Source organism: Perissodus microlepis, chromosome 1 (genome assembly GCF_051167445.1).
Source record: "Perissodus microlepis isolate ML-2025 ecotype Zambia chromosome 1, ASM5116744v1, whole genome shotgun sequence".
NCBI classification, from domain to species: Eukaryota; Metazoa; Chordata; class Actinopteri; order Cichliformes; family Cichlidae; genus Perissodus; species Perissodus microlepis.
Genome location: NC_140461.1, coordinates 3,815,261 through 3,831,316, shown reverse-complemented (window position 1 = coordinate 3,831,316; position 16,056 = coordinate 3,815,261). Strand labels below are relative to the sequence as shown.

Sequence of the window (16,056 nt, the reverse complement as noted above, 5' to 3'; positions counted from 1 at the left end):
AGCTTTTGCAAAATAAACATTCATAAAACGACCACTTCCTGAACTATTATCGATAATACTTAATAATCCACCCACACCGAAAACACAAAGAACACATTTACCAGCTGCAGTCGGGGGGAAAACCTCAATAAAATCTGATATAAGGATCATTGAATTGGCAATGCACAATTTTTAATAAAAAGGATCACCATATATAGTAATAGCCAGCCTTTCATACACAAACTGTGTACAGATGTTTTTTCTTCAGCGTCACCTACATATCAGACAGAAATGAAGGAAGTGAGAATAATGTCCAAAAATACATGTCTATATACCATGAAAATTATTATTTCAATGACTTCACTGTCCTTGTGTAAATTAACTGCACTCAAAATAGGAAATCTAACGTCCAAAAGTAAAGGAAGTGCATAATAAAGCTTGCATTGAAATATAATAAACAATGAGCAGCAATGGGCACATTAACATAGAGTGCAAAGCTGATGAGAAGAAAGGGACAAAAAAAAAAGCACCATTTTTTACTTTAAACATTTTAAGGTGACACAAACTCGCTGACTGCACTATGAACCTGATTTCTCAAAACAAAAAAAAACTTGTTTTGTTCAAATATAATTGAAAGAACAGACCTTCGAGCATCCGCTTCTCCCGCTGATGCTCAAAGCGCTAAACTGGATTGATGCTTAATTACGAGAGGAATCAGACAAAATGGGATGATTCACTCCCAAATCGGATGCGCTGTGAACTGAATGCTGAAGGTCTCATTCTGACATGAATCCATTATGAGTTCAAGAGCTGCTCAGAAAATTACATCGTAAGGTTGGAGGGATTCACGCCAACTAATGCAGGACTGAAAATGTAGTTTGAAAAGAGAATTACAATAATAAGAAAAGAATTGGAAGAAAGAGGGGAAATGTGCATTTGAAGGATCAAAGAGAGGACAATATGAAATGTCAGGTGGATTCAAAGGAGAGTGCTGCATAGCCTCGTTTTTCTACTCATGACTTTGTATTGCGCTAATATAAAGCCAGGATTTTCATTTTGAATGTATTGCTTTTGTATGTGTGAAACAGGCTTGTTATTAAGCCTTGTTAGGGCTGCTGTCCATCGCGGTTGATCAAATTTGCCAGTGCTTCACAGAGACACACACACAAACTTCCACTTCAGCTTTTTATTGAGATGCTGGTTTGCTGTTCCAAAGCCACCCACTCATCCGCCCTTTATCCCGCCGGAGGGCAGCTGTAGCAAGCCAGCCCTGCTGTGTAGGCCAGAGAAGGTGTAAGGCACTCACACACATAAATGCACACTGGGAACATCGCCGTGTACTACATCCAATCTTTGGCCACTCAGTGAGAAGAGATTACATGGTTATAACACAGAATTGGTGGAGTTAGTGTGTGTACGTGTGCAGGGCTGAATAATACCCATACCTAAGCTGACCTCTTCTGTTCTAGCTAAGACCAGAACATTGGATGTTCCATTAAATCCATTTACCTTTGCTGGCATGTGAGCTTTAAATGTACATAAAGGCATTTTAAGCTTAGGACGACCATGTTGGTTAGCAGCTCAGGGTCAGTTTGTTCTACGCTAAGCTCCGGTTGCACGTTTTCATGCGTGGAGCTCATCCAGATTTCCAGCACAAAAGAGCAGCAGTCAGAGAACAATATTTAGTTTTGCTGAACAATGCTTTACAGATACTGTATTCAAGAATAACCTTTTCAAATAATTAGTCAAGAGGTGCTTCTCGTGCCACGAACAAACACCAGCTGTGCGGCGCTGCTTTTGCGTGAAAACAATTTCTGGTTATTTTAGGACCTGCTTCGGGGATGCTAGTTAATCAGTTATTTAGATTGCAGTGCATGTTAGAGTGTGCTGTAAAAACAACATAACGAGATGCAAACATAAAGCCGGTCCCTACGGTAAACTTTATTTGCACGCTGTTGAGTTGAACTGCTGAGCTGAATTTAATTTCTAAGCATTAAAACTATACCATTAGCAAATAACAGCACAGGGCAGACACAGAAGACTTGCATCAGTATATCAAACACATAAATGGTTGTCACTTTGTATCTATCTATCTATCCATACACTTCTGGTTCATGGGGTGCTGGAGCCTATCCCAGCTTTCGTAGAGCGAGAGGCAGGTGCACCCTGTCACATAGAGACAGGCAACCCTCACATTCACACCTATCTCCAGCTAACTGAACCCCATGTATGTTTTTTGGACTGTGGAGGAAGCTCGGGTACCCGGAGAGAGCTCACACATATGCAGGGTTGTAATGCAAACTCTACAATAAATGCCTCAGACTGGATTCAAACCCAGGACCTTCTCACTGTGATGCGATAACATGCCGCTTTCTCCATGAAAGCCTGACTGGGAAGCTGAAAAAACAAAACACAAATCTATGTCCCAGCTGTGAAAGAAAAAAAAAGATTTGGGTGAGCGAAAATTGATATGACTCGTTTTCTGTGTGTGTATTTATAGGCTGGCTTCCTATTATTTCCATTTGACATTACAGATTTGACAAGTGTGGCAGTGTCCTCGCTGCCCCTCCACCTGTCTGACTGACATTTACTTTGACATTGTCTGTACCGCTTGTCACCGCTTCACAGCGTGACCCCGCGGTTATCCAATCTCTAATATACTTATTTACCTCAATGCACCTCTGTTACACACGGCTACAGTAGTTGCGTCAAAGGCAGATTATGTGCCCTATTTTAATCAAGCACAACAAGTGCAAAGCAGTAGGTTCTCGGCACGACTGTGTGAGCATCTCTAAGCACACCTGCTATTTTGGTTCCCGTATGTGCAGCAGCTCAAAGCTCGTAGTGCTGAAAGAGTTGTGCCAATCACAGTGATGCATGGCAGCAACAGCTCAACAAATAAAGAAAAAGCCTTTCCAGGAAATCATATTTTGAAATGTGCTTATTTGCTTTCTTGTATAAGGACTGGAAGCTACTCTGGCTCTCCAGAGAGAGACTGAACTATTTCTCGATGGGTTCACCGAGTGAGTTTTGGAGTCGCCGCTAGATTGACAGGCAAGTGAGAGGAACCAGGAAATCACTGCACCTGCCAAGATATTGTCCCACGCAAAACCCCAAGAAAACTACAATTACAGTCTCGACATTACAGGTGACACGAGTGGTATCAATCATGTGGCTCAAAACACAAAAAGAGTATTTTCCGAAATGTCAAACCATCCGTTTAACGACCCACGTTGCGTTTCTATATGTTGCTTGAAAGTCCATAAAATTTAATGTAATGTACCTTTGAGTCTGGCAGCTTGACAGTTTTATTAGCGCTGCACATATAGCGGCTCTCTTAGCATCAGGATCCGGCGTGATCAGCAGTGCCGCAGTTTGACCTCGGCTGTTATTAGGAGATTGTTTGTTGCGGTAATGATTTGTGCCCAGTGAGATCAACAGTAAATGACAAACATGACTGCAAGCGTCAGACCTGCTCTGAGGTGCTCAGACAAACACACAAGACTGCTCTCCCACTCACAGACACACAAAGTATTCCAGCCAGGGGGCTGCGCTTGTCCAATCGATAGACAAATTAACAACACAAATTAAATGTGTGCAATTACAATGCCCTTGCGGAATGAGCAAAGTTGGCCGGCAGGGAGTCAGATAAGGCTTGCCGAGAGTTTGTTTATTTCAACTTTTCTCTTGAACCAAGAGGAGCATATTGTCTCGACTTAATATAGATGTGTATTTGTTGATATTGTGCTGCTATCCCAAAGGAGGTCTGAGTGATGAATTAAAGCCATAAATACAAAAGAAAATGGATTGAGCGAACAGCAGCACACATGAATACACAGATTCGCTTTGGCATTACCTTCAATTTCCACAGCTATGTAGCAGCACCCCCCAGCCTAGCTCTACTGTGGCTTTCAAATGGGAACTGCTGCTGGATGTGGAGATCCAATATGCGTCGGCTGTGGGGCTGGCTAGCTAGCTGACAGATCGTTTATACAAGACGTTCTGTGCTATATTCTTGCTGTTTCGCCTGCTGATTTGTACACAGACTGACTTCTGTGGGAACTTGTGTACATGCGACTGCGTTTGTGTGTTTGTGTGTGTGCTTTTAGGAGGGGGGTTATGTGTGTAGCGGTGTGATTTGTAATGCTGTTTATGCAGTCCATATGCTCTCGCTGTGACTCCTGTGTATCCTCGGGCCGTCAGACGAGGAGGACATTTTTCATATTTAAGAGCCCCCCCCTCCACCTCTGTGGGAGTTCAAACCCGACTTGCACACAAAGCATACTCTTTCTCACCCTCTTAGTCTTTCTTTCTCTCACTCTCTTTGCCTCTTGTCGCTCTCAGAGTAGGAGGTAATGAATTACGTATGAGTAGCAGAAACGAAGCGCGGTTATGTGGATGAGCCCTTTAAGAGCAAAGTCTTGTCTTAACCCCTGGTACACCCAGAGCATTTAAAAAGAACGCTGGTCCCTATGAAGATGTTCCCATCTGGCCTGCCAGCCCGCTGCACTTCCTGCTAACCTCTCAATCCTTTTCGTCTTTTCCTAACCGGCTCTGTTTATTTGTCTCTGTGTTACTCTTTCACTCAGTGGGCTTCTGTTTGCCAGAGCACCAAAGGAGAAGTTCAACAGTAGTTCTTATGTTACAGTTATGTTGGGAACAATAAAGATTTTTATTACTATGTTATTTTATCAGTGACAGATAAAATAGTAATAACTAGCTTATATAGTGACTCTCTACTTAATAAGCAGAAGACAGCTGAGGGATGGAGTATCTTCTTCACCTCGGTAGGTATATTCCTGGAGACGAAAGTAATCACACAGTGTGGTGTCTCGCATCATTCAAGTAATTTTTTTGGTGTAGCAGCCGGGACATTTGTGACCTCATAGATGATATCATACTCTTCCATCAGCTCGCAACAATATCACCAGTTCCTACAATGTAGTTTATAAATAAACCAATAAAAATGCTTTAACCTCCTAAGACCCGAACTCATTCACCGCATGCATTTTTAATTTCTCTTTGATATTTGGGCTGATTGGGACCTGAATTACCAGATTTTTTTTTTTTACCTAATTTTTGTTTCTGAGAAAAATGAGAGCCACATATGAGGATATTTGTTTAAAATTTTGATAGAACAGTAGCAGTATAATGTCCTCGTAAGTGGATATCAGGCCCTTGTAGAGCAAAATTGAATATTTGGTCTAAATAACCCAAAATGTGGTGTCCACATAGTGGATGCCAGGTCCTAGGAGGTTAAACGAGCTTCGGTTCAAAAAGCCAAGATTCGAGAATGTTGTCAGAGATCAAAGATCGCAGAGGTTAACCAGGGAGTGAAGCATCCACCTGTGCTGAAGCTTGTACGCCTGTGACAGCAGGTGCTGCACTAGATTTCCTAATTGCTTTTCCTGTTCAGGCTCCAGCTTTTCTCACATCCAGTCGGCAAGAGGAACGGCAGACTGTATATAAAAGACAGTTGTAGCCTCCAGGTCTCAAAATTGAAGTCAGTGGAAAAGTGCACTAAAATTTCGATTCTCTTTAATGGCATCCATGGGGTGACTCCTCTGGTTGCAAAAAAGAAATGTAATTGTTTGAAAGTCTGTGAGAAAACAAAACTATTACTCACTTCTGACATTTTGAGTATATGGGATCAAACTAGTATGTCCTTTTTAGCAGCAAAAAGAATGCAAGGTGAAGGTGCTTTTATTGTGAAAGCGGTCCAGGAAGTGAGGACAGTGGCCCAGGTTTGTTGCAGATTTTGGGAAACATCAGTGGTGAATAATCCTGACGTTCTGTGGTAGAAATAAACAAAAGGTATTCACACACGCTTTAATTGATGTTAGTTGCTCATTAACAAAAACAACAGAGAATAATTCAATCAAATAAAAATCTTGACTTCTGTGATGATTTTAAAAGATTAAAGCATTTTTTTTGTCTGTTTTCTCTGCTCATTACTTTCTTCTCGCTGTTGTTTTGTTTGCATTTTCTGCCCATCTGTTGTCACCTTCTCTTATCTGCTACTTTCTCCCAGCTTTGTCTCTGCTGTCACTTCCCCCCTCCCACCATTACTTTTTCCTCATGTCCTCTCCTTGCGTTTTTCCTCCTCCTTTCCCCTCCCGCTTCTCTCCCATCCATGCTTCTTATTCTTTCTTTCCTTGTGTTGCGTCTTCCCTGCGTTACTTTCTTGACACCTCTGAAGTTTGTTTTATTCTCCTGGGGAATGTCACGTCAGTCCTGACAGGTAGGCTTCTTGGCAGCGGCGGACAATCAGCTGGTCAATCTGCAGTTGAGCTTGTTTTGGGTGCCTGTTTATGTGTGCACTTTTCTGCACCTGCCTCCACCTGTGTGTGTTTTTTGTTTTTTAATACATTCACAAACTGTTTTTCTGTTAGGTTTATGCAGGTGCCCTTTTCTGGCTGTCACTGTATTACCAGCTTGGACTTATCTGGATGCTGCAGTGTTGGCGTATGGAGGGTTTGGGGTGAGCATTGGCATAAAGATAGATTCAAGATAAGAAGAAATTCCCCTGAGGGCGGGGATGGGGCAGTCTGAAGAATTGCAATTGAAAGACTTAGATATGCGAGATAAAGAAGAAAAAAAGTTGAAGGGTCCCAAGCAGGACAGTAAATGAGAAGGGAATGAATGAGGCAGCTTAAATGTCGGGGAATGAGCTGAGCCTAAAGAGAACAATGTACAAGTTAAACAAAGGAGGAAAGCTCTGACTTGAACTGATATATTGAATTTACTCTGTTCTTTTTGGTGAATTGTCTGGCCTTGGCCAATGTATTAAAATTAATTGGATCATTCCTGAAGTGTTGCATCTACTCATCCTGCAGCTCAATGTCCAGGAAATTGAATGGGAGTTGAGAGGAAAAGAGAGGCCAGCAACAAACTTGCTCGAGCTGACTGCGGTTTGAAAAATGAAAGTGCCAGGGCTTTGTTTTTCTTTTTTCCTATATGAGAGGTAGCGTAATGAAGAATGGGGCTCTCATCACAAAGCCACATCTCAGGCTTGGCAAAGCAATTATAAAAGACCAGCTTATCATGTGCTCACTAGGACCGAATTTCAACAAGTCCTCCAAATAAATAATGATATTGGTCGTTCAGAATGGCCTGTGCAAGCGTTCCACTTTAAACATGTGGAAAAGCCAGTGTGGCTGACCTACAGGAAGCTGAAAAGGAGAGTTTGACTCTCTCTTGGTATATATGTGTTTCTTTAGGTTTCACTTTCAGCAGCTGGTTTTACCCACTGTTACCTAACGGAGAGAGGTACTATAGACTGAAATGTTAATACAGCTAAACTACAAAAATAAATAGGTTACTTTATTTGCATCTATTATGTGGAAGACAAATGTTGTATACAGTATTTTATTTTGAATGCCAGCTTTCCAATCTTTTTCATTAAGCAGTCTATACAATAAGCCAAATGCATCTTCATTAATTCCTTTTTAAAAACTGTTATTTAAGCAGCTCTGTCTGGTAATGATGGTGTTCAGCAGGGATGCAACTGTAGATCAGGACTTCTTTTTATGAGCTGTACAATTCTTTAGATGTTGACCGCAAACTGGAGTCATTCTCCGCTGGTGAGGGACATGCTGTGCAGAACCCATATAAAGTGAGATATCAGGTCACCTCTTGCACTCTTTAGGTTTAGGAAAAGATTGTAGAAAGAAAAAGACACTTTTAGAAGGGAGCTGACAACAAACTGAAAAAACAAACCTATTGAAGCTCCTCAGTAAAATTGGTAAAACCGTTTGCATTTGATTTTTTTTTAGCATATTTTGGACCATGTTTTCAGTAAAGAGTACCCAGACCTAACAGCTAAAATACATGCTAATGTCAAATGTAATGTCTCACATTTCTCAATAAATTACACAACTAATAACATTAGCTCTTAATCTCTTTGCAGTGATAACTGAGGAAACATCCTTCTGAATTATTTTGTCTATTTTTTCTTCATTACACCGTAACAATGTGGCAAGTTGGTGCAGGTGAAAAGCAAATGTTAAAAGTTGCTATACCGGGAATTTAACCAAGAACTAATAGTTCAATTCCCAATGCTGTTGGCTTTTGTGCCCATGTGAGATACACTGTAACCAATTAGCTATCTGGTTACTCCCAGAGTTTATTTTTAACATTACAGTTAATGAGTCTCACTATATTAATGCAAGGATGGTCATCAACCGCCACTCTACATTCATAGTGTCAGACACGTGGCTACTCGAGAAAGCCATCGTCTATCATTGTTCATCATCATTGCTAACAACTTTACTTATTTAAGGGGAAACTTAGGTTTGTTACAAAAAATCAGACACAGGCTCCAGATGTAGATATAAAATGTATTGTAACATTTGTAAAATGTATTTACACTTAATAAATATTATATATGTCATTTTCTGACAAACATAGGTACTTGTGCTAAAAAGAAGAAGAAGAATCTGCATGGGTTGCATTGAACTCTCTGGCATCTTTTCAGTGATAATGTTTTTGCACACAAACATTAAAATAATCACATCTGAATACATGTCATAAGTGAGGCTGATAAAAAAAATAATAAAATAAAAACAGTGCTGCACAAAAACACTGTAAAAAGTGAAAGCTGTCAGTAGAAAGCAATGGTGACTTATTTGAAAGTGGCACAATGTAAAATGTCAGTTACCGTGAAGAAGTTAATGAAAGAGTGAAGCAAGTCAGGAGGTAAAAGACACAGACAGGAGATGAAAGAGTGCTGATAGGCAGACTGACATCGCAAGAAATGCAGCAAGAGGGATGACGAAAGCAGAGCTGAAGTCAGACACACACGGCGGATTGAAGAGCGCTAAGAAGGGAATTTGATTTTTGTCAGCCTCTTTTGACTTCAAACTTCAACTGACTGCAGCGTGAAGACAAATGTCAGAGTGCAGAAGTTGTGAATTCGATGCCAGAGTTCTGTCTTAATTATAATTCTAACATATACTGAAAGTACTTCACTTCGCCAGACTCGGAGTTAACAGAGAAAAGCCAAATGGGAGTATTCTAAATGAACCCTAAGAACAAATGCTTTAGTTTAAATTAAATACCTAATTCTGGCAGTGGGTGTGTGGGATTGTAGCTTAAGGGGGGGGGCAGTGGGTAAAACTGGGAATAATAAGTTGTTGGACATGAACTGTGACGGCCTATTATTATTTTTAATTGAATATAGCCAACAGAGACATGCTGCCGTATTGACATGAGCCATAATTTCAAAACATAATTACGACATATTTTGTGAAGTCACTGCAGTCACATTTGTAACTCTTTTTACTAATTTCTAATTGGATCGTACTCTTCATACGTTTTTTTTTCTCACCGCTGGAAAGTGGAAGTGCAGACTGTGGACTAATGGGACAGTAAAAAAGTTCTTAATGTGATGATCAGCTTCATAAGAGTCATGCACGAACTTGACCTACTTTTCATGAGCAATGTCAGAGACAGTATATAAAAGAAGGAGGGAGCTATGGTGGCATCACCCTCTGGTTTAAATGTGTTATGATCAGCAACATCCTGGATTTCTTAGAGCCAGAAGTGACCATATCAGCCAAGTGTAGCGAGCTTGGCTGTGTTAGCACAATTAGCTTCATAGTGTTCCATATAACGTGTACACAGTTTAGTGATTCATATTAGGTGGTGGGGGGATGTCTAGCTGAAGACACCAGCTATAGCTATCTGTATCAGGAGTTACCTGCCAGTCAACACAGCCACACCTCTGTGAATTCAAACTTTACAGCTGGATTGGTTATATATGTAATTTAGTTTAAATGAACCTCTAGTGCTCATTTCAGGAAATGTAGTTTTGGATACTGCTTCACCCAGAAGTTGCCATTTGAACATTAGAAGTGATAGGAACGACGATGAAATGACCCAGATTTATCCGTTTGCCTTAATGAAAACAGACCCCGGAGACTCTTTGAACACTGTTGGAACCATTAGAGGCCTAAAAATACTTCAATGAGTGGATATATCGGAGACCTTTTTCCACTGAGTCAATAAATTGACATTTAGAAAGTTGTGGGTGAGAGTTCTGATGCAGACTAAGTACGAGCTGCTGTTGTGTGAACTAAGAAGTCCCTTCAGTCCCACAGTATAAGCAGATGTTTAGTGTTCACTGTTATGTGTCAGCATGAACTTTTGAAGTTTGGCATGCGTGATGATGGATTGCCAATGCCGGTTGGCCTCTTATTTCCTTACACATGGTGCAAAGCACACAGGCAGTCTTAACCACTTCATTAACTTTTAATTTCTCATTTGAGTAAGTCAGAAAATAGAATGTAATAACTTTTGTCTGATGTTTGTTGACTGCCATGAAGAAAAAACTAGATCACAGCAGCCTCTGTGCAATAATCCTCATTAGAGCAAATATATAGAGACAATATTGGCAATTTGGTACATTATGTTGGGGTGCATTCTTTAATTTATAACTTTTCATACACTACTTAATTCTTTGGCATACATTATTCTGTTACAGTGGTTTTGCTGCTGTTTTCGAGACTTCAGTACCAGCACCAGATTGGTTGTCAACAGAGCTAAAAAGTGCTCATATTGCAGCTCTGAAAACTAATTTCTCAACTCACCCCTCACCTATCATCCCTCTCGTTTTCTTTCTCTATCTAGAGCTAATAGACGGGACCCCCACCTTGAAAATCAACCATGGCTCGGGCACAGTGGTGCTACAGTTGCCAGGCAACGTGAACGTGGCAGACAGGCGGTGGCATCGGCTGGATGTCCGCAGCAACAGCAAGGTGGGTCGCTCTCTCCATTTAACAGCAGCCATCATCTATTTAGCAAATAAGTTCAAATAAATTCACATCGCACTGAAAAAATTTTTTTTTTTAAATCTGGTTTTAATGAGATTGTTTTTGTTTTGTTTTTTTTACTTTTAAAGGCACATCTAATATTTTCATGTATTCAAAACACATGAATTTGTAAATATGGATTTTTCTTTCTTGAATATTATTTGTTCTTACCTTTACCATACATTGCATTCACCTTCTGCAATCATGTATAAATGTCACTGTCTTTGCATTAGGGGATATGATGCAGTAAGTAAGCTGCTCCTTTAGTTGTGCAGATTGTGAGTAACAAGCCTACAGTTCATTTATTTAGGTAACATTAGCACCAGAGTGATTCTGGGTCTTTGGCCCACGTGCTAAGTGATGAATCAACCCAATCTTGGATAAAACTACAGTAGTGCGATCATTTTTTAAAAACTTGCCAGAAATATATTGCACAAGATAGTTAGCAGTTTTACAGGAACACCCTGCTAGTCTGCTCAGCTGTGATGCTACTCAGAAAATTGTAAAGCTCGGAGCTGAAGTCGCTCTTCTGGTTAAAATATGTGATGCACACTTTTGAAATTACCCCAAACATCAGATAACAGCCCAGAATAGTCCACTAATATTCCTTCAAAATGTCCTTGTATTTGTCCTTGGTCTCATTTGCTAGTTTAAAGTTTTATTTTATAGAGCATTAGTGCTCATTGGGTAAATTATGCCCCCATTTAAAATAAAATACATAACAAAAGAGTGTCCCCATATCTCATCAAGAGGGAGAGACCAAAAATATTGACACTGAAGCTCTAACATGGGAGTTCACTGTTTTATAGGCCATGTCTCTTTTTTATTTACAGTCTTTGGGCCAAAAGATTTACACCATGTCAAACTTTTGAACTGAATGTTCTTTCTGGTATATTTGATAAAGCTGCTGATTTGTATGTATGATCTCAGAGATGAGGTTATATATTTAGTATATGTCCTAGACTTTAAGCATCGCCCATTCGGCTCCACGCAAACCTTTTTAATATTGTTATTTTCCAGGAATCTAAATGGGGAAGACGTCGTGATTAAGTATTATAAAACTGTCTGCAGTGTAGAGTACAAAGGAGGATAATTGCAGACAGATGATTGCAATAGCCCTCTTGCAACATCTTCTACCCCAAATAATTGCAAGTTAATTAAATTAGTGTGAAATTGGACTAAATCTTTATGTTGTTAAGATTATTCCGCATATTATTCGCCTATCGTATATCAATGACAGTTCCTGCTTCTATTACTAGATGCTGTGACATAATGAAAGCTCCAAGCTCCAGTGTCACTGTAGGCTTTGGGTGCCTAAAAGCAGCTGGACTGGCTGCATCTCAGCCTTCTTTCATCCCAGCATCCCACTTCAGTACCACTTTAGAGCACTTCAGTAAAAGCACAGGACTGAGTCACATTTTTTTACACACACGGCCAGTGTGAAGCCTTTTCATATTCAGCTCCATCAGAGGCCTCTCAAAAACCTAAAATTGAATAATTACACTTATGTCACCCTTAATTTATAAATGGCTTAATTTAGCTCATTACTCAAAGACCTGCAATGTTCCCCAGACCGCCCTTCAAAAACACACTTATTACGCTGCCTTGAGTTCAGGTTATAAGAAAGGAGACGCCATCAGAGAGCGTTCACTCTCGCTACTCACTAGTGTGACTAAAATTTGTGTCTCATTTATGGCTTTTGCCAAACTATTCAATTCGGTAGAAAACACCAATTTTGTTCAGTTTTTTTTTTATTTCTTTTGAATGAAAGGAAAACAGCTTCAGGCTCAGCTTCCCATCACCACACGTACAAACACAGGGAAATTTGTTCGATATTGAGAATGAGAGCAGCCAAACGAAAGCATGCAGTGAGACTTTCGGGTAATGCGATAGCATTATTCGGAATCGCGTGAACACTAGAATGCATTCAGACTTTTGTTATTACAGCGAGGATTATTCTGCACCACAATGGTATTATTCTAAATCACATGTGAATCTATTCATTTGTCCTGAATAGTCAGCTGCGGCTTATCCAACCTGGTTGTGTGACAGCATGAGATCCAAAGCAGGAAGGACAGTGCTGTTGTTGGGAGATTTACTCTGTGATTCAGCAGCCAAGAACCAAGAGCAGTGTTTTTGTTTTTTTGTTTTCTTCAAATTAAGTAACATTTGTGAAAATGATAGATCCAAAGAACCATTGTCTCGCTGTCCTTCATTAAGAATCACATTGATAAATAAGTAAACCACGGTCTGCTAACAGGAACATGACTTGATTAAACTAAAATAAATTATTTACATAAAATCGGCAGCGTTAACTGTTGATACAGAGTTTGTATTAATGTTTAATCATGCAAACACGTACTGTTTACGTTACTTTATCGCTGCATGTAAATCCTGTTTTAAAGTGAAATTATTATTATTATTAATGATGTAAATATGAGAAAAAACGTGCCAAAATCATACTCGAATGAATGATGTAGGCATCATATTTGGAATCTGTTTTCACACAGAGGTGATATCAGCAGGTGAAACAAAACAACACATAAATGCTGCTTTATGCTGCCTGGTGTGTTTGTTAATCATCTGTAGTGAGTGTTATCCAAATCACAGAGTATTCTTCTTTTAACTGATTTATAACTTTCAATATCTGACAGAAAATAGAAATGTCATTATGCTTGTTATTACCAAGCATAATAACATTTTTTTCTGTGTGTTCCTGACGTATGTCTGAAAGCTTTTATCGTGGATGTGTGAAAAGTAAGTTAAAGGTGTTGTTTTAGCACGCTGATGACTGAAACTGTGCTGGCACATACAGGCTTTTTATCCAGCCGAGTAATTATAATGATTTCAGCGCCAACTTTTCTGGAAGGTTAAGGCAATGGACCAGATTTCCCCAAAAAAATTATTTTCAGCCCTCTTACATGCTTTATTCTTTTTTTCCTGTGATGTGAGCCATCGGGTAGCGTGTGTGTTTGGGTTAAAACTTTACTAATTACTACAGGAAGGAGGAGGCATGTTTACTGAGAGGTAAACAGCAGATGGAATAAAGAGTCTAGTTAACTGGAATAAGCTGCTGTGGCTTCTGCTTAATCGCATTCTTGTTAAGGCAAGTCCACGTGTTTAAGTTGTCATGCAGCAGAGCAGTGCAGTACACACTAATGAAAGAAATATGAGTCAGATGCCGTTCTCACCATGGCAATAATGCTGAAAGTACACTCATTACAGTTCAGAGAAATGACTTATTTGTGATTTATTGAAGCATTATTTGAGTACAACGTGCCCTGGTTTGTTTTCTCTGCAGGAAGTACGTTTCACCCTGGATCGATGCTCAGGGGCAGCGGTGAAGGAACTGGTGGGTAGCTGGTTGACCTCTCAAGATCACTCTTCCTGTGAAGTGATGGGTGTTACGCCTAACACCGACAGGTAAAAAGAAGCACCTGAACAGATACGTGCACACCACAGACTTTCTCACTGCCTCAGACTTGGTTTGCTTGTAATTTGGTCCATGTGTTAGCAGGCTCCCATTTTTCAACAAGACTGCAAAAAAGAAAAAGTGTGTCCTTCAAAGTTTGATTCTGCTGCTTTTCTGAGCTTCCTGCTCGAAAATGTAATGCCCAAATTTAATTGATTATTTCTCTGCAATTACAAACTCTGACCTTACTATCTTGGTATCAAAATAAAGCTAACACTTGTGAGATTTCATCAGAGGTGTAAATATTGAAGCAAATATTACTGTGTCAAAGTTACTAAGACTGGAACACAGAAAAAGTAAGTATATTTTATCCTCGCCTAATTTTTTTTTTTTTTAATTTTTAGCATATAACCCTTTTAAAAATATGCCTTAGATCACATTTGGTTCCAGGATTTCAGTAACCAACATATAAACATCATCTGTGCAAAGATTTATGTTTCTAAAGTGAAACAGTGAAAAATTACAGCCCTGTCAATACATGAATATCCAGACGTTGCACAAAAATGTCCAATTTTGGCACACAATTGGACACCATGCCAGTTGAATTTTTTAGGTATTAAAGAGCAAAAATTAATAAATTTTATTAACAGGCCTAAAAATGCTATTTTTTTAAAATAGGTAAGCGGCTAGGTAAGCATGGTAACTACTGGTAATCACGTGGCTACCGGCTACTGGCGAAAATAACGGAGGAAATCGGGACGTAAGCCAATCTCTGTCTTAGCGCATTTGCGCTGCTATGTGTTTTTGTGGTCTTCTTTTGCGGTTCATTCGGTGAATTTTGGTCTGATCGTGGTGAAAGTTGGTGTGTGGAGTCAGTGATAGCCCTGGAAGATAACCAGCCTATCTTTAGACGGTTACATGAAGTCTGGAGAATTTCCAGTTCGGTTTTGTTTGTTTAGCGGTCTTCTGCGCATTTACGTAACTGCTCGTTTAATCATGGCTTGTTTTCGATGTGTTTGGTGGTTGTAGAAATGGTTTATATGACATTTTAGCTGAGATTCAGAGGTTTCTGTGGATACCACACATGTCTGGACTTATATTTCTCACCCCGTGTTATAACCAGTGTTGGTCAAGTTACTTGAAAAAAGTAATCAGTAACTAATTACTGATTACCTCCCCAAAAAAGTAATCCCGTTACTTTACTGATTACTTATTTTCAAAAGTAATTAGTTACTTAGTTACTTTTTAAAAACACGATTTACAACCTGAATAGGTGATAAAGCGATAGATCTTTCAGCCCAATTCTACTTTTTCTACATAATCCATCATACAAAATGTAATCAAATGGAAAAGTCCATTTTTAAAACTTGTTTCTCTGACTGGAAGAAATTTGTTTAATATTTAAACCTATTTTCTGCACATTCCAGCACATAAAATAAATTTTTTTGTGTGTTTACACTCACTCTTTCAAATAGATGCAAGTAAAACACAACAGAAAATAAATAAAGTCAAAGACTAGCGGTCCTTTTGCTCTATTTTCACCTGTAAAGCAGGAGTAAGGTAGGCGGAGGTTTATCCTGGTGCCGCAGAGGTCAGTGGAAGAATCCTCGAGTTTCTCTGTGAGTTTCCCATTACCTCGTAGCGCACTTGGTGCTTGCTTGGAAGTTTAGGGGGGTTTTTTCGCTGTAAAAAGAAGTTTTCTTCCCACGCACAACGGACACTAATGTTTTTGTCACTTTTTATGGAATCAAACTTAAAGTAAGGTCAGTGCTTCCACGCTTTAAACGCTGCACGCTCATACTGTCTCTGCACTCGATATATTATCCATTGTTGATCTGCACACAGCTGTTGTCA

At 39.6% G+C, this 16,056-nt stretch overlaps 1 protein-coding gene across 1 annotated transcript in view; it reads left to right on the top strand.

The window, feature by feature from the left end:
* Positions 1-16,056, top strand: part of LOC146393167 (neural-cadherin-like) — a 325,691-nt gene that overhangs the window by 226,768 nt on the left and 82,867 nt on the right. Inside the window, exons 28-29 of the mRNA XM_084927227.1 lie at positions 10,609-10,736; positions 14,092-14,213. Coding sequence (XP_084783353.1) covers positions 10,609-10,736; positions 14,092-14,213 — 250 coding nt within the window. The remainder of the gene's footprint in view (positions 1-10,608; positions 10,737-14,091; positions 14,214-16,056) is intronic.